Source organism: Dermacentor silvarum, chromosome 1 (genome assembly GCF_013339745.2).
Source record: "Dermacentor silvarum isolate Dsil-2018 chromosome 1, BIME_Dsil_1.4, whole genome shotgun sequence".
Taxonomy (NCBI): Eukaryota; Metazoa; Arthropoda; class Arachnida; order Ixodida; family Ixodidae; genus Dermacentor; species Dermacentor silvarum.
This window is the reverse complement of record NC_051154.1, coordinates 241,548,372-241,568,981: the sequence shown is the minus strand read 5'-3', so window position 1 is coordinate 241,568,981 and position 20,610 is coordinate 241,548,372. Positions and strand designations below refer to the sequence as shown.

At 52.6% G+C, this 20,610-nt stretch overlaps 1 protein-coding gene across 5 annotated transcripts in view; it reads right to left on the bottom strand.

Moving 5' to 3' along the window:
• Nucleotides 1-20,610, bottom strand: part of LOC119436999 (paired box protein Pax-5) — a 202,856-nt gene that overhangs the window by 42,002 nt on the left and 140,244 nt on the right. For all 5 annotated transcript variants that reach the window (XM_037704049.2, XM_037704052.2, XM_037704051.2 and 2 more), the window contains 2 exons: nucleotides 17,334-17,499; nucleotides 13,896-14,093 (listed from right to left, as the gene is read on the bottom strand). In XM_037704049.2, the coding sequence (XP_037559977.1) occupies nucleotides 13,896-14,093; nucleotides 17,334-17,499 (364 nt within the window). The remainder of the gene's footprint in view (nucleotides 1-13,895; nucleotides 14,094-17,333; nucleotides 17,500-20,610) is intronic.

Here is a 20,610-nt window from a genome sequence, read left to right as displayed (position 1 = left end):
TTTGCGCTGCTGTGTGGACATAAGCTTGCGCCCCGCGTTGACTTCGGTTAAAGTCCCTGTCCAGTAGGCGGCGAAAAATTGCGACGACGTTTGGCCCCCGCATGAGCTGCTCGCTCAGGGTGAGCTCCACACGCGCAGCGCGGTTCCCCCGGCCGCACTTGAGTCGGCGCGTTCGCTCGTATCGAGCTGACTGACGTCCAAAAATAAATTTAAGAATTTGTATAGAAGAGGGAGACTATACTCGGACTCAGCACTCGCCGTATTGTCAGCACGCATACATGCTTCCTTTATGCAGAAACGTTGCTGCTCGGTCATACTGAAAGCAAACTGAGCTGTCCGGACGTCAAAGGAAGGTTCGCAGAACGATAACACAAACTCGTGCTCTTGTGCAGCTGAGCGCATTCCGACGTCTTTAGCCACACGGCCAAACACCACAGAGCAGGATCAAAAAGTTAATCTTTTTTTTTTTTTTTTTGTGTGTGTGTGAAAATTCCCTGTTGGGATGGTAAGATCACAGAGAGGGCCGAACCCTGTTTTTCGCTTTCGGTGCCAAACCTCGCGCTATACTTATCAAACTGCATTTCGTCTGCATCGATTTCGGTGCGTCTGGAAATGAACAAAAGAGGGAGACAGAGAGAAGGAATCACAATCATCTCTCTACTACCCTCCGCCCTCTCCCGCTCCGCGTCGTGGACGGTTTTTCAATCACGACCGTGCACGCCGGATTCATTAATTCATTAATTACCAGCTGCAGCGCAGCATGGACGCGAGGCAGCGACCAGTGATTCAGCCGCGCCGCCACCGCGCGCTCTGACTCAGCGGCCGGAGTCTCGTTGCTGTCGTCCAACATGTGCGTTGGGCATGCACGGCTTGTCACGTGTTGAAAGTCAGTGAGAAGAGCGGGCGATCTCTCACCCTGGGCCGCCGCTCCCTTCTCTACACATAAGCTGGCAAGCCTGTGAGCAGACGCCACGTTGCGGTACCAACAGAGGGCGACGATGCGCGTAACGAGCGGTGACCGACGACACCCGGCTGTATCACTGTATACCGGAAAAAGGCTGTACATAGCCGGACCCTCTGCGACGGGCAGACAGCGAATGTCCGGCTGCCAGCGACATGACCGCTCGCCGACGTGACGCTCGGCACGTGGACATAAAAAAAAGAAAAAAAAAATACGTGATATATAATACTATACATCAAGCGCATTGCGGCGGCCTTCGCGTTCTCAACATCATCGGCTGCGGCTCGTAGGTGCACGTTTGTGCGAATGTGAATGCAATGCATGTGCGTGCTTGCTTGCTCGAGTGTGAAAGTGTTGCTCCCGAGGCGGGTTTATTGCCGCTATAACTGGCTCATCTCTTTTAGTTCAAATAGTTTGACTTAACGACAGAACTTGCAAAGTTGCACGTGTTTTTCGCGGAAGGTGGCTTACGCAACATTAAACGGCCGCCCAAAATACTGCGCATGAGGATCAAGTCACCGAGTGTCTAGGTAGGCACGGATCCAGCAATGAGGAAGAAGCCGCCAGATTAGAAAATAGCTGCAAACATGGAGCGAGTGCAGCGTGTCTGGCCGCGTAGCCTGCGGAGTGTCCGTCCCGTCGAGTGACCGAGCATTAGGGCATGGGAGTTGCTTCTCCTATCGCACCGCGAATGTACTATACGCCGCCGCTGTGTTGCCGGGACACATACGCGAGCAGGGCGCGCCGGTAGAGCCGGCGGCGCTGGGGGGGAGGGTTGTTGCCCCTGGGGAGAAACGGTGGTGGAGGCGGTGAGGGGGGGGGGGGGGGGGGGGTTACCAGGCACGCTTTCATTTTCTAAAGAGGCGTGACGCATGAAAACGATCCACGCTCTGCCTTTTCACGCGCTTTCTTTCTTGCCGATTCCGCGGGCCGCTGGCGCGTATAGGTAGGCACACACATACAAGAACCGAAACCAACGCGGCCCTATACCATAGCAGGCGCAGCGGCCGATCGCCCCTGCGCACGCAGAGCTCGGCACTGGGCTCAGATCGGGGCGCGCCGTAAATTAGACAGCCGCCAGCACAGCGGCGTGGGGCGCCTCTTGCGCTCGTGTGTTATTACGTACGCACGCACGCACTGCACGGTGATCCTCAGCGGCATCACTTTCGCGAAATTGAGTGAGAAAGACAATTGGCGGCAGTGGCTACAGGACGTCTTCGCGGAAGGGTAATGCGAAGCGATCGCAGTGCTGACGCCCGCTGGGCCCCGCGGCACGCGCGAATCCGCTTGACGTATGCGAGGCCAACCGCACACTGATTGCGCTCGGCTGCGCTTGCTTGTTCTTTGCGTTGGGCAGGGAACAGAAAAGCAACTGGGCTGTCGGGGAAGCGGCGCGATAACGCCCGATCTTGTTAGTGTCTCGCTTTGGCCCAGTAGAGATGAGCACGTTTCGCGCTGGAATGCATTATACTCTTTCGGCTGGCGTAAACGACAAAGGAATATAAGTGGTGCAGCCATTACTATATAGGCTTTGTTTACGCGACAACGATGCACGTAGTGCTGCAGTGCTTGCCCTCGTGCAGTGTAACAAAGCATTGACCTTAATATATTACGCTCATCAAGTATAGCAGTGTACTCTTATTTGTTCATCGCACTTGTGAGCGGGTAGGGGGGTGGGAGGCGGAGGAAGGGGGTGTAGGAGGTTGGAGGCGGTGACTAGCCTTTGTAATTCTCCACCTGTCTGTAGTCATTTTTCACGTGCTATAAACCTGTTCGCATCGTTACTGATATAGTAAGAAAACACTGACACACTCGTACTCCAACAAATTTTTTGAAAGATATATATATATATTTTTCTTCTATATTGTCTTTCAAAAGGGTCACTCAGTATGTATTTATTGATCGATCAATATTACATAGACATGCCATACAGCGTGAAAATCACACTCTGTGTTAGATACACAATACAATATTCTTCTTACTTGCCTTAACGTTTTCGTTCTTGGAAATGGCAAATTCAAATCATACGAAACGTTTTTCTTGATTTAGCCTCTCGTCGGAGCTTTTCTAACTTAGCCTGAATTTAACGCACTATGATTTTTTCTACTAAATTTATCTGCTGACTGCAAAGAACTGTGGCTTCACTGGTAGACTCTTGCATCACAGCGCAATGTAACTAGTACCTCAGGTGATCAGAATTAATGCAGTTTTCAACTACGTATTTTCTCATCGCACGTGTAGTTACAGCTCGCTGTCGTGTGCAATACAACTTTTATAGCCCTAAAGGCCAACACGCTTAAGGGTGTACCATTTTTAGAGTGATATAGCGACAAAAGAAAAGAAGGAAAGAAACAGTGTGGCTTTGTGAGTGCCAACTTTACAGTGCCAACTTACAGTGCCAAACTTTACAGGCTTCATCTTTGTTGCCCGGGAGTTCCACGGACGCTGTCCAACGCGCATGCGCTCAGGACGCGTTGGTGCATTAAGTGACCTTCATCACTCTTCGGCACACACAGCGCGCGAGCTCTTTCGCTAACGATCATATTTTTGCTGTCGAGTGCGCGGCTTCCCTAGCGATTCGCCCAAAAGCCGCGCGTGAGACCAATGGCTATAGGATAAGCCGTGGATTCAACAAGCAGCGATGACTACACTGGGATCGCGACTTTGGCACCCGCCCCTGCATCGGAGTCAGTCCGTAGCTTCCGCAGACTAACTCTGAGAGGACTGAGGGGGGAGGGGGTGGGGGCGCGGTGGGGTTGGCGCGGGAACGGTTCCGGCGCTAACCGGAACCGGAAATCGTCGCAGGGCCCAGACAGAAAAACGCAGTGGAACCACCAGCAGCAGCGCGCGGGGACGATTGAACGCGCATTGATCTCGCCTTTTGTAACCGACCCCCCTCCGAGACGTTCGGCGCGGGAAACGAGGAGGGCGTGGCAAAAACAATTTCCCCCACAGCCGCGCCGCCGTTGCCGACTGTCCCACATATGCCGCTGCGGCGTCCGCTGATCGGCGCGAACAACGCTTGGCGCTGTTGGCCGACTGGCACGCAACCAGGGGCGAGAACAATGCGTCCCGGAGGAGGACGCGACACACAGCGGAGGATGAGCGGGGCGGCGTGGCGCGCAGATATCTCCGTGGGATGAGCCCGTCGTTCGGGGCGGTGTCGCTGTTTTTCACTGCTGAGGGGAGGGAGCGCGGCGAGAAAGGGAGAAAAACAAATTTTGGCCGCACGCCCGACCAAATTGGTTCGGCGGCGTTATGCGCAGCGGCGTTTCGGTAACGTTGCCTTCTCGGTCTTCCTATTTGTCGGCATGCCCTGTTCTACGACAGTATACACACGAAACACACAAATCATTTCAGCATGACCCTATTGCGCCGTTTTCGCGTGGTTCTGTTCTTTATCGTCCGTATTCCTTCGATATTCATCTTACATATGCGCCGCTCAAAATGATGATTAATGGGGTTTTATGGCGCAATTGAGGGCCAGGGGGAGGCTCAGAATGAAAGGTGTCGGCTCCCTCGTAAGGGAGAATGAAGCCGGTTCACCGAGTCGCTCTGGCAATAAGGGCGACAACAGAAACACAGTACGGTTACTCCTGGCAGGCTCAGTGCAGCAGGCATTGGGCAGGCTGCACGGGGTCCATCCAACTCTGCCCAGGGGTGGGGGGGGGGGGGGGGGGGCGCAATGAGCCGCGAAGTAAGCAGCGAAAACATGAACTTACGGATTTCACGAAAAGTTTTAGTGCCACCTTCGAGACACGAGTTCTTTTAGGTTGGAAGTATACCGAAACCTACATCTTCTGGGCCATGCCGGTGTAGAAAAGAGTCGAACGAGAACGTGTACGGAACGTAGCCGTTCGACAACCGAGAACTTGTAGAAGAAAGAAATAAAAAAAGAGAAAGAGTGCTCTTTTTTATGTTTTTGTTGAAGGTAAGCTTTTTTTTTTTTTTGTACCGTTCTTTGTTTCTTTGCAAAGTCCAACAGTCCACACAAAAAATGGGGGGGGGGGGGGGGTGATTTGCTTTGTAAATCATCACAAGTTACAACAGAAGGGAAAGATTTGTTATCTTATTTTTGTCCCCTCACAGACATCGACATTTTCCCGAGTATGTCACGGAACGTGGCTGTAGGCACATTTTTTAAAGGTCGAGCGACGTCCTATAACATCCTCAGTGTCTCTCTCGTCAGGGTTTCGGGCGTTACCACCAAGCACGGCGCCACACTAAAACGATTCCCAGCATCGAGCGAATAAAAGTTCCCGATCGCGCGCTCACGGGACACGCGCATCCGAAGCATCAAACCGTGTATAGGAAGCTGGATGCGACGTGCCGGGCTAGGCCGCTCTGGCGTCTCGGTTAGATGTTAAGAAGGGGCAGGAGGGTAAAAAAGAAATAAGAGGAAAAGTAAGGGGGAAAAAATAAAATAAGACGATGCAGGGCAGACGCAAAAGCGCATAGACCGGAGTAGCAGCAGCGAGGATGTCGTGGAGAAGAAGAAGAAGAAAAAAATAAAGAGTCTGGAGGAGGAAATAGGGGTAAGAAGATGAGGTGGAGAAGGAGGCACGGAGCTTTATCACACTTCTCTGCCTGGCGACATGGAGAATTCGCTTCCTTCCCGGCGTTCCATCACGGCCCCCTCCATGCAGCCCGAGAGGCAACGCTGCTCTACAGACGCCCCCGCGAATCCCCTCCTTCCCCCTGCCGCCGCAGACGCTGCTGAAGCGGCCAAGAAAACGATGCGGCCCGAAAAAAGAGCGCGCCGGCGCTCAGTGGCTCTTTTTCTTCGCGGACTGGAAGTGCCGCGGCATCGGTGCCGGTTTCCTCTCCCGTGATCCCTGGCCGCGTCTTCCCAGTTAACAGTTGACGGAGGATGCCTCTTGCTTTCCACCTCGTTCCCACTGAACTGAATCGACGATAGAGATTAACCGGCGTATCTTTTATAATCCGTTGAGTGATGTTTGTTGAAGTTGAATTTATTTTCATCAGTAGTACAGTAGCTTGTTTGTTTCGGGCTGATCTCTAAGCAGACACGGTCCTCAAAGATGTCGGAACCACTCAGCTGAAACGATTTACAGTTCGTTATGAAGCGAACACAGCAGGGAGATAAAAGACTGAAAACAAGGCAACAGGTCGGTCAGACATTCCATCGCAGCTTGTCCTCAGCCTTCTATCCTCATTTTTTTTTTTTTTTTTTTAGGGGGAAAGGAGGGATGCAGGCTTTCCAGTTGTCAACGATCGCAGCGCACATTTCTAATGCCAGTGGCAACATGTTGCTGATATAGTGCGCAATACTGGAATAATAATAGGCTATACCGGGGACACTTCACTTACTTTTGCGTGAACTTTTGTGGCAAAAAGAAATAAATAAATTCATAAATGTTTGTTATGCTGAGTTATAGTTCCTCCTTCTGATTCGTCGCCTGTCACTTGACTTAGTGATCTAGTCTTCACGTACGGGGTGGATTGGCGGTCCCGGTGACATCCACGTGCCACACACAGCATGCGCGCACAGCCGCTCCGTGCGGTCAACCATGCCGTACCCCTTCGTTCTGGCGTGGGCAAGGCAAAGGAAAAGGAGACAAGCCCAACGGGAAGGAAGCCAAGGAGCGACGCCGCAGAGCAGCCTGATTGGTCGCCCAGCCTAGCGTATCGATCGCTGTCGCCTTTTCGAAACAGATATTCGGCCGCTGAAGGACGCAGTATTAGAGAGATTTTCGGCGTTCCGGAGTTTGCGCCCGCGCGCCACCACCTTGTTTTATTTCGCCCTTTCCAGACCGTTCGCGTTTTTTTTTAAAATTCTTTTTATTTATTCTTCGTGCACACCGTTTGCAAATGCACTGGGCACGCGTTGAGATGCTTTTCGTCACGCTTTGCTTGGTTCGGTCTCGTCTGCGGTAAAGCCCCGTCGACAAACCTTGCGAGAAATCGCGCGCGGTGACTCGCCTAGTCACGCCTAGCTGAGCTCACGCAAAGAAAACAAAGAAAAATAAACGCGGCTGTTTTTCAGCGTGTTCCTGAAGTGGTCCAACTGCATCTGCGTGGTACAAGAGTGATATTACCGCTCATGACCACTTCATTTTTATTTTTAAAGGTGCCTCATCTTTAGTCCCACTGCCATGTCCGATATACATATTCGAACATTAGACGTCCTTTCTTTTTTTTTTTTCATTCAGAGATGGGCGAAAGATCCGAGTTGGGACTTCCATTTGCACCGAGTACCATTGTGTCCTATTTTTTTTTTATTATTGGGAAACGTGTGGTACTATGGGAGCGGATATCGTGAGAGCGATGAAGGATGATCAGTTGTTTCTCGTTTATATGACGTTATCATATAATGAAAACACGTGTGGGGAAGCCAGATGTTGTCTGCTGGCCCCTGCTTTCGCATATTATGAAACGACAGAGTTTTTAAACCTTGGGTCAGGAGGGCTTAGGCCGGCCAGAGCCTTTTCCTCCTTTCTCCTAGGTGCTCTTCCTCCGAAACTATTCGTCTCACTTTATTTTTTTCTCTGAAACCTGAAATTCTTGTTGAGTCACTGTGAAATAATGCATCAAATGATATATAACTAGCCGCCGTGGTTGCTTAGTGGCTTTGGCGTTGCGGTGCTAAGCATGCCATCGCAGGATCAAATCCCGGTTGGGGCGGCAGTATTTCGGTGGGGGCGAAATGCAAGAAACGCCCGTGTATCATGCGTGGGATGCACGTTAATTAATCCCAGGTGGTCAAACTTAATCCGGAGTCTCCCACTACGGCGTGCCTCATAATCAGGTCGTGGCACGTAAAACTTCAGAGTTTAAATGATATATAAGTATCAGCTTGCACAGAAACGCATTTTTTTTTCTGTCTCAAGTCTAGTAAAGGTACAGAGAGATCTCCGGTGCGGGCCTCCTCTACGCGTACCGAAAAGAGACTAAGGTCATCAAATTGCGAAATGTCGTTGGTGGTTATGCCCCTGACACAGCCGCTGCATCTATCTTGCAGGGCTTGCGAGTCATCGTCCTTGTTCTGCACGCAATCGCGCCCAGAATGTGACACCCTTTTGGCAACCCGCTGCAGAGCTGTGTTACTAAGTTGCGAAAGTTATGCATGACCCAACGCGCGCGACACTTTATTAAGGCTGCGCTAAAGGTTGATATGCGAACGTACAAATTTAGCGCCCCGCTTGCGCAAAGTTCGTCTACGCCTATGTCGCCTTCGTACTGTAAGGCTGTGAATTTGTAACCAAATTTTTTACCCACATTTCCGGTATCTAGCTGTTTAAAGCTCAGCTGAACTAACGACGAATCAATTCAGAATCATCGCAATGAGCTGACATGTAATCGTGAAGAGCATATTGAACGGGGTGTCCTTTAAAACTCATGAAGTGCACCATGACTGCTATTAAAATGGGATCAAACGAATGAATCGCACCTCCCATTCCGCTACCGGGATGCAATAAAGCACGCATGCGTAGAAGGAGCACGTTTCGGCGTTTTCAGGTGTGCATGCGGGGCCGCGTGGGGACGCTTTTGCGTGGGCCACTTTACGGCGAAAACGCCGAGAGGTCGAGGGTGGAGGGAATGGTTGTAAGCGGGGAGGGGCTGGTTGTTTGGCGCCCATGCCAGTGGAGTGCTTTGGCACTCAGGCTTGCACTGCCACGCGAATGCCTCCTTATCTGCCTCCGGGAAGCGGGATAACACGGTAGGCGGGTGTTTGGGGGTTCTCTTTTGGCCGCCCTTAATTCAATATCGGGCTAGGGAGCCCCCGACGCTCAATCCGTAAATTATTTATCATCCTGCCGGCACGAGTGAGTGTTGCGATCCCGGATTGACGCCCTCCGCTCGGAGCTGCTGACCCACCGCTTTGGGACCTGCAGCCCGTGAGTGGTGCCAGAGTGTGCGTGCGTGTGCGCGCCGCGCCTGTCTACGCTTGCTTTCTTGCAGGCTGGCTTTCTGCGCCCGTATACGCTGCGCAGGCCTCCTCCACGCCGGCTGCGTGCAGGAGGCGATTTGGCCTCTCGATAGCTGTCTTCCTCGCACAGCAGCGTTGCCCCACGTGAAAGGCCACCGCCGCCCTTGGGAGCTCACGGGGAAAGAGATCGAAGGCGCGCGCGCGCCCGTGGTGCTACATGGGTAACAACAAAGGCGCAGAACAGCGGGGCCCCTTTTCGGCGAGGCTGTCCGGCGATAACGCGACCCACTGAACAGGTTGTGTACAGCGGGACGCCACTCAGCGGCCGCTCCGGGGGAGGTAAAAGGGGGGGGGGGGGGGGATGGAATCGCTCTCGGGGAAGAAGACTTGCATATCTGGCGAGTGCCAGGTTCCATGAGGCGCTCAGCGAGGCGCGCGAATTTGGGGCGCGGGTCCTCCCCTTCCCGGCAGTGGCGGCGGAAGCGAGCACTCAGTGGGTTTGTGATTCCATTACGGACGAATTATGGAAGGGTTTCCTCGGGCGGGAACGCGGCAGCGCGTTCGCGCGAGCCTATATCCTGTTTCTCGCGAGTGCCTAAGAGCATTAGGCGCGCGTTTGTTTCGGGCGTCGTCGCCGGCGTCAAAATCGAAGAGCAGGTCTATACCGCACCATACGGGCCTTCCCAAGTTGAGTGGTCACTCACGTTGCCACTTAAAAAATAAAGAAGCGATGAAGAAGAAGAAACGAAGGATGGGAAGCAGGAGAACGACTGATTAATAAGAATGCTTTGAGCCATGGCACAGGCTATTATTGCTAGTTTGAGTGCCTGGTTGGCAGCGAGCAAAGCTATAAGATACATTATACGCAAGGAGTGCTTCCTAAACGAAATAATTTTATTTCTCCTCTTTCTCACTCGTCTATGCTATAAATTGGTGAAACGCTCGTTGAGGGGCGAGTAGACGACAAGATAGGCAGAAGGCCTTGACTTGCCATCAGCTAGACGTGCAACAGCTAGCCTGACTACACAAACTGATTAATCATTTAAAGTATCGCGACTCCTCCAATACGCAGTACCAATGTAAGCAGTGGCATGGCGTAAACCAAAGTTCTAAAAAGAAATATACCTGACGTCGTAGTACTGTTTACTACCAAGAAGCACAAGTAAATATATACAGGCGTCCATGACTAAATAACCAGTTATGCTCAAACATAGGTAAGTATGGATCATTCTACATAAACCTGCCATACCGCATGTAGGTAGGCATGTATGACTTTGCAAAACGTGACATGTGTGTAGGCAGGTATTGGTGAAATAATAATAAAAGAAAGGCCTCTTTGTGAAGCTAAACTTTAATTTCACTTGAGCGCGAGGAGTTAAGTTATGGATTATCGCAGACTTCCTCACTATAGCGAATATGGTCTTCCTAAAGGCCCTTCAATATTTAGAAGAGTGTGATAAGAAATGATTCGAGATCTTTTCTTTTTTTTTTCTTTTTTTTAGTATGTGCACTGACCGGTCCATACTGTTTTCGACGTCGTACGGAGAAAGTCTCCCATACAACAACGCCAGTGTTCGCCAAGTAACGATGTAGACGACAAACTGCACCCGTTTCAAACATGTAAACCCAAAGAACAATTCGAAGATTACGGTTTGAAATTCAAGTAAAGTTCTGTCTCTTTATCAGTTCAGAAGCGTATAGATAACTGCACATTAACAATGGCATCATTCTTTACTGGGTCAACTTACCTTTTCATTTGTGTCCGAAGTGGACTTATATTGGGGGGGTATAAGGAAGGAATGAATGCGTGAACGATGCCTGTGGTCTCAATCACCATTTTTGCGTCGCTAAAGTGAGCTAATCTGCTGCTCGGAGATGCTCAATTACACGTTGCTTACTTATGTAGATAGATGTTCAAGTCTTAGTCTATACTGTATACTGCAGGCCGCCGCTTTCAGCTCTCTTCAAATGTTATCTCTCGTCAGCGCACGGCAATAAGGCGCGGGAACTATATCCGAGGAGAGTGCAGCAGTGTCACCTCGTTGTGATCACCGCAAAATACATCCGGGCCCAACGACCGCTTTCCAAGCAGAACTCTGCGGCCTCGTCCTGCGCCGAAGAGATCTGTCATCACAGCTCGGTTCGTCGAGCACACTTGACGCTCAATACGCGCCGCCTGAGCCGTCGAGGGAGCTCGCGCTCGAGCCCCCTCGACGATGACATGTTTATCGGTGGCCAATCGCTGCCCCGCGGCTAATAAATAATATAGGACCCCCCGACCAGAGAAACATGTTCTCCCTAATGGCGGAGACTCGCCGCAGGAGTGCAGGCTCCGCCATCCCCCCCCCCCCCTCCCCTCACCCCCTACCCCACCCCGGGCCTGCTCCCTCCACGCGCTGCTCGTCCGTTTTCCTCTTCCGATGTGCACTTCTCGGCACCCCCTCCCACCTCTTTCTCTGCAAAGAGAAAAAGTGGCAATCCCTGTCCCCGATATTGCGATTAGCGCTGGATAAGGGGCCGCAGCACGCTGGCGGGGGGTGGCGGCAAGGGGGGTTAGAGTACAGGCGCTGCTGTTCGCGTTGCGTGGGCCTCTGCTCTCGACACAAATGGAGGAGCGGGCCCGCAGCGAGCCAAAGGGATCAGCACCGCATGCCGCGAGAGGAGAGGATGGAGCCGCAGAAGCGGCGGCTTCGGCAGAGATGCGGCTTGTTCCTGCTCCGTAAAAGCGGCGGCCTTTCGTAATTGGGCGCCGCGCGTCGATGTTATACTCGCGGCGCGGCATGCGTGCGTGCGCTCACATATAGGGACGCGCTGCGGTGCGCCCCGAAACGCGCGGAGAGCCTGATTGAATGTGTGATGAACGCCCTGGTGAGCTAGCTGTTACGCCAGCGCGCCGATCATCCCTCCGCGAGGATAGGGGAGAGCGGTCGGGTGGGTGGTGCGAGTGATGGCTATCTGTTTAATAAGCTTCCGCGTTTCGCGCGAGGCCCGTCTAAGAGCGCAATAGAGACGTTCTTTTTGTGGCCGCGCAGATGGGCCGGCGATGAATTTCGACGATGAGTGCCCGATAGTACGCTCTGTTCCCGTATGCCTTCGGTTAAGAAAAAAAAAAAGACACGGTTTTTTTTTTTTTTAGCTTTCTTTCTTTTATCGTTATCAGACTTTTAGCTTTGTGAACTGAAAGCATGCCAGAAAGTATCAAAATATATTTTAAAAAAACAACAACAGTGAAGTAGGGCGTCATGCGTGGTCAGTCTAGTTAACTGCTAAACAAAAGATCAACCAGTGCTGCTCGCTAACGACGTGGGCTTTCTTTCAGCAAACGAAGAGGCTAAAAATCATTTTTATAGCCACACGCTTAGCAGGAACCTATAATGCCAATGATAAACGCCAGGATCTTCGGCTCAACTTCAAACCAGCTATAGGGCCAGCCGACAGCTGTTACTTTCTTGCATTTACTGCATCATACGACAGGTGCGCGAAATAATTATACGGACGGTTAAACGAACGATCTCAGTACGAGCTACTATATTTTCAGCTTCCACGTGAGATCCAAGACGGTGAGCCCAATGAATGATTAGTTCGCCACCGCCGTCATTCAAACCCTGTTGCGCCAAGTTGTTTCTTACACGTTGCGACTCGCTTAGTGATCCATACCTACAAGATTAAAGGTAGAGCCGTGCCGGAACTCGCGTCTCCGGGCTCTCCGTGGCACGAAAGGTCGCCGTGAACCACTCGTTTGTTCCCGAAGAGCACGCTTCCTCTTTCTCGATGGGAGAGAAAACACGCGAGTCCCTTTGGAGAGCGCGGCGTTACATTGCCTCCGGCGCATGGGCGATCGATTGCGGCGCTAGCCTGGGTCCTCGCCAGCGGTTGGGTCGCCCCGTGACCCTCTAGCAGGCCTGTTCTCGTGCGAGACATAAAGAGGTGCCCGCCAAGGCGTGAAGAGGGCGCTGCGAAAGTGGCGGAACGGCGCACGCGCCGCGAAATGCGTTTTATATGTCGTCTGAGCGGGAAGACTCCTCCGGGAAGTCCCCTTCTCCGTACGAAACCCATTTGCTGCTCTCTCTCTCTCTCTCTCTTTTCTGGAGCCTCAGTTGCGCGGCTATATACTTACTTCCTTGTTTTACTCACAACCCTGTTCTCTCGATATATGTCTCTCCCCGCTGCCATATAGGTGGCTTTCTACGGTTACGCTTTTGTTCTGTTCTTTTATCGTTTCCGTCTTTAACATCGTCCCTCCCTTTCGCGCTCTCTATACCGTTGTCGTTATAGAGCGTGGCTTATAAAAGCCGCTGCGGTGGGCCTTCCGCCGGGTCGATTCGAGCAGCGGGGCACCGAAAAGCCGGCCGAAAAGTCGGCGGGATCAACAGGAGTGCCGATAGCCCACCACCTTCGTTGGATGTATATGGCGCGCGTGCCCCGCGTTCGCGATAGAGGCGCGGCCGATTTTCGCCGCCGCGAATGGCCTGTGGCGGGTACTGTATATCTGTCTTTTTTTTTTTTCATTCTATACCTCGCGCGCGGCGCAGGGATTTACGGCGACCATTCGGTGGCCCCGCGCCGTCCCTGAAAGCATTGTTTTTACGAGCTTCTAAAAGCCGCAGCCGGCACTCCGAGCGCCGTTTCATCGTGTTTTCTTCCTGCTGCCGCACTCCTACGCGTGGAAAACAGGGTTCACCTGTTTTGCGTGAAGCTCAAATAGCGGGGAATGAATGGTGTGTGTTCCTGATGCCAGAGGCTTCACGCGGCCAACTTCACGTGTGCCGGATTAAATACCTTATGCACGCTTACGTAGGCCAACTTCGCCGCCGCGAAAAAACAAAAACAAAATATAAACGTGAATAAATAAACTAGAGAGGAAGCTACAGAGAACCTGAATGAAACGGTGAAATCGTGTGCCTGTCCTTGAAACAAAACGGAAGGGTCATGAAAGGCTGGACAACGACAATACTAGCCATGGCGAAGTACGGTACAACACTGCATAGATTAGTGAGAATCAGCTCGTGCAGGCAATTAAGCCAGTACAGCGCGTGAACTTGCCTGTTGATGGAGCTAACGCTGGGTATGTTGTCTTGGTCGCAGACGCCGTCGGCCAGCAGCCGGTCGCGGATCTCCCAGGCGAACATGGTGGGGTTCTGCTTCTTGTAGTTCGCGATGGCGTCCACCACCTTGGGCGTGGCCACCTTCGGCTTGCTGCCGCCGATCACGCCCGGTCGGATCGAGCCTGTCTCGTAGTACCTGCAGGCGACGACAGAGTACGTTCTGGTCACGATCACCTGCCACATATCTCTTTAACGCGTAGAGCTGTTCGAAGCTGTATAAAAGCTGCACGTGACAATATCAGTGATATGCCGGTTCTACGCAATGAAGTATACGGCCTCATATACTTGGCCGTTGTTGGTTGCTTCTATTTAAGAGCATAGTCATGCGTAATTACGAGCGCTATATATAAGTAAGGCAAACTAAAGTTGTCCCATGAATTGAGTTTATCAAAGACAGCCTGTCGAGCAGGAGCCTTGCGTTCAGGAATGCTCAGCCAGCTATAACGTACGGACATTTGGAATAATCTTTGTTCTGAATCTGAACAACCTATACGGTGCGCTTCGCACAATGCTGTAGTATAGCCTTCTCCCGTTAGTGCCCCCCCCCCCCCCCCCCCTCTTCATTCAAGGAGAGGAGGAGGACCAACTTGTTGTGAAAGCGAACTGCTTGCCCCGCCGTTTACGCAGCAAGTGTGCAGCCTCTTATAAATATGCACGTGTGCCACCGTCTATTGTAAGATATTACGACCCCCGAGATGGCGCCTAGCTGTTATTCTGCACGCTGCTATATAGCCTCGGCCACGCGGCGTCAAATGGGCGCAGCCGCGCGTCCAGCGACTCCAAATTAGCTATCGATCCGTGATTGCCACACTGTCCTCTCGACCTCTGCAATTACGCTCCGGACTTTTCCTTCCGCGTCTCGCGTAATTAATACGGGAATCCTCCCCCACCCCTCCCTAACGCGAACCACAGGTCGCTCCTGCCGAGCCCTGCAGGCGTGCGACGGTCAGCGTCCAGTCTCGCGTGGTCAGCTAGCGGCCGGCCGCGTATACACATACGCCGGCCGGCACCCCAAGCCATCTTTCACGCGCGCCACTCCCAGGCGCGGGCGTAGGGTTGAAGACCCGTGTGTGCACGCGCAGCGCTCCCTGCAATTATAGCCGAGGAAAGACTGCGGCTTCTCCTGCACTCTCGTATTTCGAAAGTTTGTTCAAATGAGCCTTTCAGTTTGGGTTTTTTTTTTTTTTTTTTTGACGCTGCTTAGCGTTCAGGTGTAAGCTGCTGGCGTGCGCATGAGCGGCCGTAATCTCACGCTCATGAATGGCTTGAGCTCTCACACGGAAAGTGTGATAAAGATAGGGAGAAAGAAAAACAACGCTCGAGAGAGCCGTGATGTTATCAGTGCGCTTCTGCATATAACTCACAGTTAAAGGATCTGAACTCTTTCCTCCAGTGATTAAAAATAGGAGACTAATTATAACACATCAGTGGTTTGTTAACTGAAATCAAGGTACAGAAATAACTTTGTTTCGTACAAAAAGAAACAAAGGGCGAAGTCTGTTGTGCTCGTCGTCAAAGTATGCGCGGCTTTTCTAAACTTGGTTTTAACTGCGTGGTCCAAACGTGCAGTAATTGTCTCACTGCGTTCCGTCTTGACATTCTCCTCCACAAACGATTAATCTCTCCCGGTCACCGACCAGCCGAGTGCCGGCGGTGCCGATGGGCTTCGCGTTATAAAGTTGTGCACGAAGCACTGCAAGCGTCCTTCGTATGTATATATACGCGCAGTTGTAACCGGCGCTTTAGGCGCGAAGTGCGCGCGGGCTTTGCCGCGAGCCATCCCGCACGGCGGCGTATGTATGCCGCGCTGCCATCTGGTTGCTGCACACAAAGGAAGGCGACCGAGCACAATTAAGTCGGCCCCAGTCTTTCAGGAGATCATTACGCTACAACGGGACCTTTTGTTGTCCCCGGAAAAGCGGTATCCATCAGCCCGCGCTGCTCGGGCGAGGTCCATTTTAAAGTCAGATTAAGACAGACGGTTGTCGGGTGGCGCTGCTGATGTCATTATTACGCACGCCAGTGAACCGCGCTGATGTCATCTCGCGGCCCGCCGCCGAGTCGATCAGTGTCCCGCCGCTGCCGGAACACCACTGCAGAGGCGCTTTTTGTGGGCCCGGCCGCTGCTTCTCTGGAGGGCGCGGAGAACGAGGGACGGGTGCTATAGGGACGAGGGGGCGCACCGCTCCGCGTAGCAAACGCCGATCCGCCGGCTCTTTATGTGCGCCAAAACAGGGGTGGAACTCGGGACGCATTCGAGCGTCCACACGAGCGCTGAAGGGGGGGGAGAGCACGACGCGAGAGACAGGTCCCGTTTTGGCGAGCACGCACGCGCGCACGTTTTCTTCTTTGGGCCCGGGCGAAAGGAGGAAATGACCCAAAAGTTATGGAATTTGCCGAGCGCGTTGGAGAGGACGCAGTAAATTTTCTCCGATGGAGTCTGTCGGACGGGGAGGTGGTGGGGTGGCCGCGGGAAGCGGCGCGCGAGGCTGGCTTCCCTTCTGGTCAGCTTGTTCGCGGGCGCTCGCGTGGAAGAAATCCGCCGCCAGTTGTTGCGCGAACTCGACGCAGGGGGTGCATATGCGAGGAGCTTGCGAGGCGCATTTGACTCCCCTCGCGGGTTGAACGGGCCCAGTCGCCTCGCCGTCGAGCCTTGACAGCCACCGAGCGAGGAGGTGGAGTGGGGCCGCAGTTAACGAGCACATCTGTTGGGCGCAGTGAGACGTGCGCGGTGACTGCCAGGGCACCTGTCGAGTTCGGGTGGCCGTGCTATTTAAATAGAAATTAAAAGCCGACTCGACAGGAAGCCGGCTGGACAAGCGGAGCGAGAGCGAACCGGAGGACGAACTGCGTTTTCCTCCGTCACGCTCATTTCATTTTACTTCATTTTAAGCTTTTCGTTTCAAAGGCTGTGAATGTTAACGAAGCTGGTTTATTTGGCGAAGGCGGTGTGTCACCCGTACAGTCGCTGTTCTTAGTATAGTGCCTGACGTGGCAAGTTATTTATTCTCACTATACCTCTACCCTACCCTCCATTTGCCCATCATAACTTCGCACCCATAACTTAACTAGATCTCTTTTTTTTATGCCCAGAGGCATAGTACAATAACGACAGGCCTCTGCTTTCAACTTTTTTTTTTCAAATATCAATTCGATTTAATAAATTCAACACTATCGTTCGTGCATGATCACCGTAAATAACGCTTCTATGCACTCAAAACGCATCATGCTGAACGGCAAGCAAAGCATCTCTGTCGGAATATGCATGGTTCGGGGCCGACATTCTGCTTAGGAAGAAGGCGAGGGAAGGCTGCGTGATACAACGCGTGTGTGACACACTGCGATTCTGGCTCCTTGTGACGATGAACCTTCTCACCTTCCGAGTATCTTGGAGACGCATCCGTGGGAGACCCTCAGCTGGCGGCTGATGTCGCAGGGCCTGACACCCTGGTGCGCCAGCTCCACGATGCGCTGCCGCACCACATCCGGCAATGGACGGCCGTTCACGAATACGCCGCCCAGCTGATTCACGCCACCATGACCTGCGCCGGGTGAAGAGAAAGGCACGCTCGTTCAGCCATCCCGGCCCCCATTATATAGTGCCGATCACAATCAGTGACAGCACGTGAGTCGACATGACACGGCACAGGACTATTAGCTCAGTTACCGTGGAGAGACAGAAGAAAGGGGAAATGCAGAGAAAATCAGGTTTGCTCCCCTACACATGAAGAATTTTCACTCATCATTGCCTTATACATGCAGCATGGCTTAGATATGACGTAATAGTTCAGCGGAAATCCGCTAGGTGGCGATAGCATGTAGCATGGCTTACGCATTCCGGCTGCAAAGAACCATGCATGCGCATCGGAAGAATCGCACCCCGTCATACTCGTAATGACGGAATTCATGCTGTAAATGTACCTATTTTATCCTTATATACTGGTCTAAACGCAGTCATTTTCATGCTCTAAACGACGTCAGTGCTTCAATTGTTGAGCTAGTGTTGCATTCTTTCCATTTATACCGCTTTTTCTTTTCGTTTACCGACCACGTACCTCCTCAGTTCATGGCCAGACTCTGTCGAACCCGACCAGCAACGCCAGAAATCAAACACGCAATTCAGCGATGCCGTATTTTACCGTACCCACTATGTCCTTGGCAGTCGACATGGGATCATCTCTCTTTACGGGACCTCCGGCCGAGCAGTGTTCTCTATTCTATCTTATTGCCGTGTCCCAGTCTACACATATAGTATAGTACGACACAGCTTAGGGAAGGCTTCCGTTCAAGTGGTTACCAGCCAAGGGCAGCTAGTTAGCGCGCGTGCCCGGCCCGTGGTCCTGCTAGCGCCATGCCGTTCGTGTCTCGAAGACAGCGCATACAGCCAATATGCCAAAATAAAGCGTGCTCCGAAGCAAGGAGAACAAAGCGAACGTATGCGGCAGGAGCGCGCACGGCAGCGTGCGCTGAGACACGCTGCTGACAGTGAGACAAGGTGCTCACACACAGGGCGCCCAAGGCGGGCGCGCGTGCACACACCACAGCTAACAAAGAGCGAGGGCAGATGATGAACGAGCTGCAAAAGGGCGGGCAAAGCGTCAAGAATAAAGCGACGCCTGGCCCGGGGCTGCATCCACGAGCGCGGCGGATGCGAGGTAACCTGATGGCACGAGCCCGCACGTCGGCGCTCGTTTCACGCACCCGGCTCGGCTGAGTTGGCTAGGTGAGCGCGCGGTGTTTTCCGCGCTTCAACGTGGCGCGCGCGCTTTGTGCGCTATACAGCCGCCCACCAAAGGGCACGCTGCCCTCGCGGAGGTGTTTTAAAAAGTCCCTGTCATCGCGCGCGCGGTGGCAGCGCGCGAGTGACATGCAGGGGCACGAGAGAGACGACTTGCCAAGGCCAACCTTGATTTACGATGCCGCCAAGAGGGGAACCCTTTGATTCCGCTGCTTCGTCGACATTTTGGCTTCCGAACGACGCGCACTGTTCTCTGGCCCGAATTTCTTTCTTTCTTTCCTTTTTTTTTTGCGCTTTCTCGAGAAGGCCTGCAGCGCCGGATAGAGATTACGTCACCGGGAGATAACAAGTTTGTGCTGCTCTTCGCGAAATAATGAATAAATGTACGTCCGTCACCGAGACCTCCCACCTCTGGCTGGTTGGGCAGCCCCCACTTATAAAAGCAGTTACCGGGCGCGCCCGGGCATACAGCAAATCCGTTCGCGATTTCATTTGAGCTGCGTCGACGCGTGCTGCTGATTCGCGAACTGATATTATCCTTCATAGAGCTCTAAGCATTACACCGGAAGTTGATGGTCGCGGCGTATCAGGGACCGCAAATGAGGGGAGCAATTTCTTCTTTCGCTCGAACAGGCAGCGCACGCTCCCTTTCCTCCCTTAACGCTCGCCGCCAACGAGGACCTTCCCTGTCCTCGACACGGTATCACATACGTCGGCGACGACCGAGAGGCAGTGTAGCGCCCAGCGCCCGGCGCGGAGCCGACAGCGATCAAGCACCGAGGGTCAGTGTCCCGCCGACACGTTGCGGTTTTCTCGGCGGCCTCGAATAGAGCGGGCGGGCGCTTGCCGGGCGTTTATATTTACCGGCGGCTGCTTCTCCTCCCTCCGTGCGCACGCGGGGAACCGAAGGCGTCGGCGGCGGCGCGCTTGTTCAACTAATGAGGCTATTCTCAGCGGCGGCGGTGGTAGCGGCGGTCGCTTGTTAATAAGCGGCCTTGCCGCCGCCACCGCTGGCAGCTGTTCAGGTGGAACGAACTGCTCAGAGACGGAGCGCCGCGGCGCTGACAGGATTCCTCCGCAGGCGCGCTATGGGCGCGCTCCAGCGGGGGGCAAGAAGGTGGGAGAGCGTGCTCGGGGGTGGGCCCTTTTTCTCATGCCGCCGCGATGATGCGCGTCCCGGGGCTCAAGACTCGTGTCGGCGGTGAAGTAATAGCACGTGACGTTCCGCGGCGCCGTCGAGCGAGCTTTGAAGGAAGCCGAAGCGTAGTATACGCGGCCGTTTCTGCATCGATCTCGATGAAATGCCATCGATGTTGCCGGGAGTAGAATGCGTGACCTGGATGTCTACGCGTATAGGCAATTTATCGTAGCCGTTGCTACTCATGGATTTGCGTTTACTATGTGCACTGGAATAAAAAAATAAATAAAAGGGCGATAGCGTCGTATTGGTCCGATAGTATACTTAATTGTTTCCACTTTTTTTTCTTCTGTGTAGCTGTTTTCTACGAGCTTAGTGCAGAAAAGCGCGAAATGTTCGGTAACGACAGATGAGCACGCATGAACGCTGCGGTACTCGATTTCGGATTAGGTCAAGAGATGACACTTTTGCAAGCGCTGTAATGTCGCGTGTCATTTCTGTTGATGAAATTGTGCAGTTGCATTGGTGCAGCTCATGGATGACGAATCAAAGAAATGGGGCTTAATCGTTCTTGGCGGCTAGTACCGAAGAAAAATGTAACCGTAAGCAGCAATTATCGTGTAATCGCAACTCGAAAGTAAATACATTGTGGTTTATTATTATTATTATTATTATTATTATTATTATTATTATTATTATTATTATTATTATTATTATTATTATTATTATTCGGGAACAAGGCGTATCTCTATTCTGTGTTATTACTCCGTGTACTTT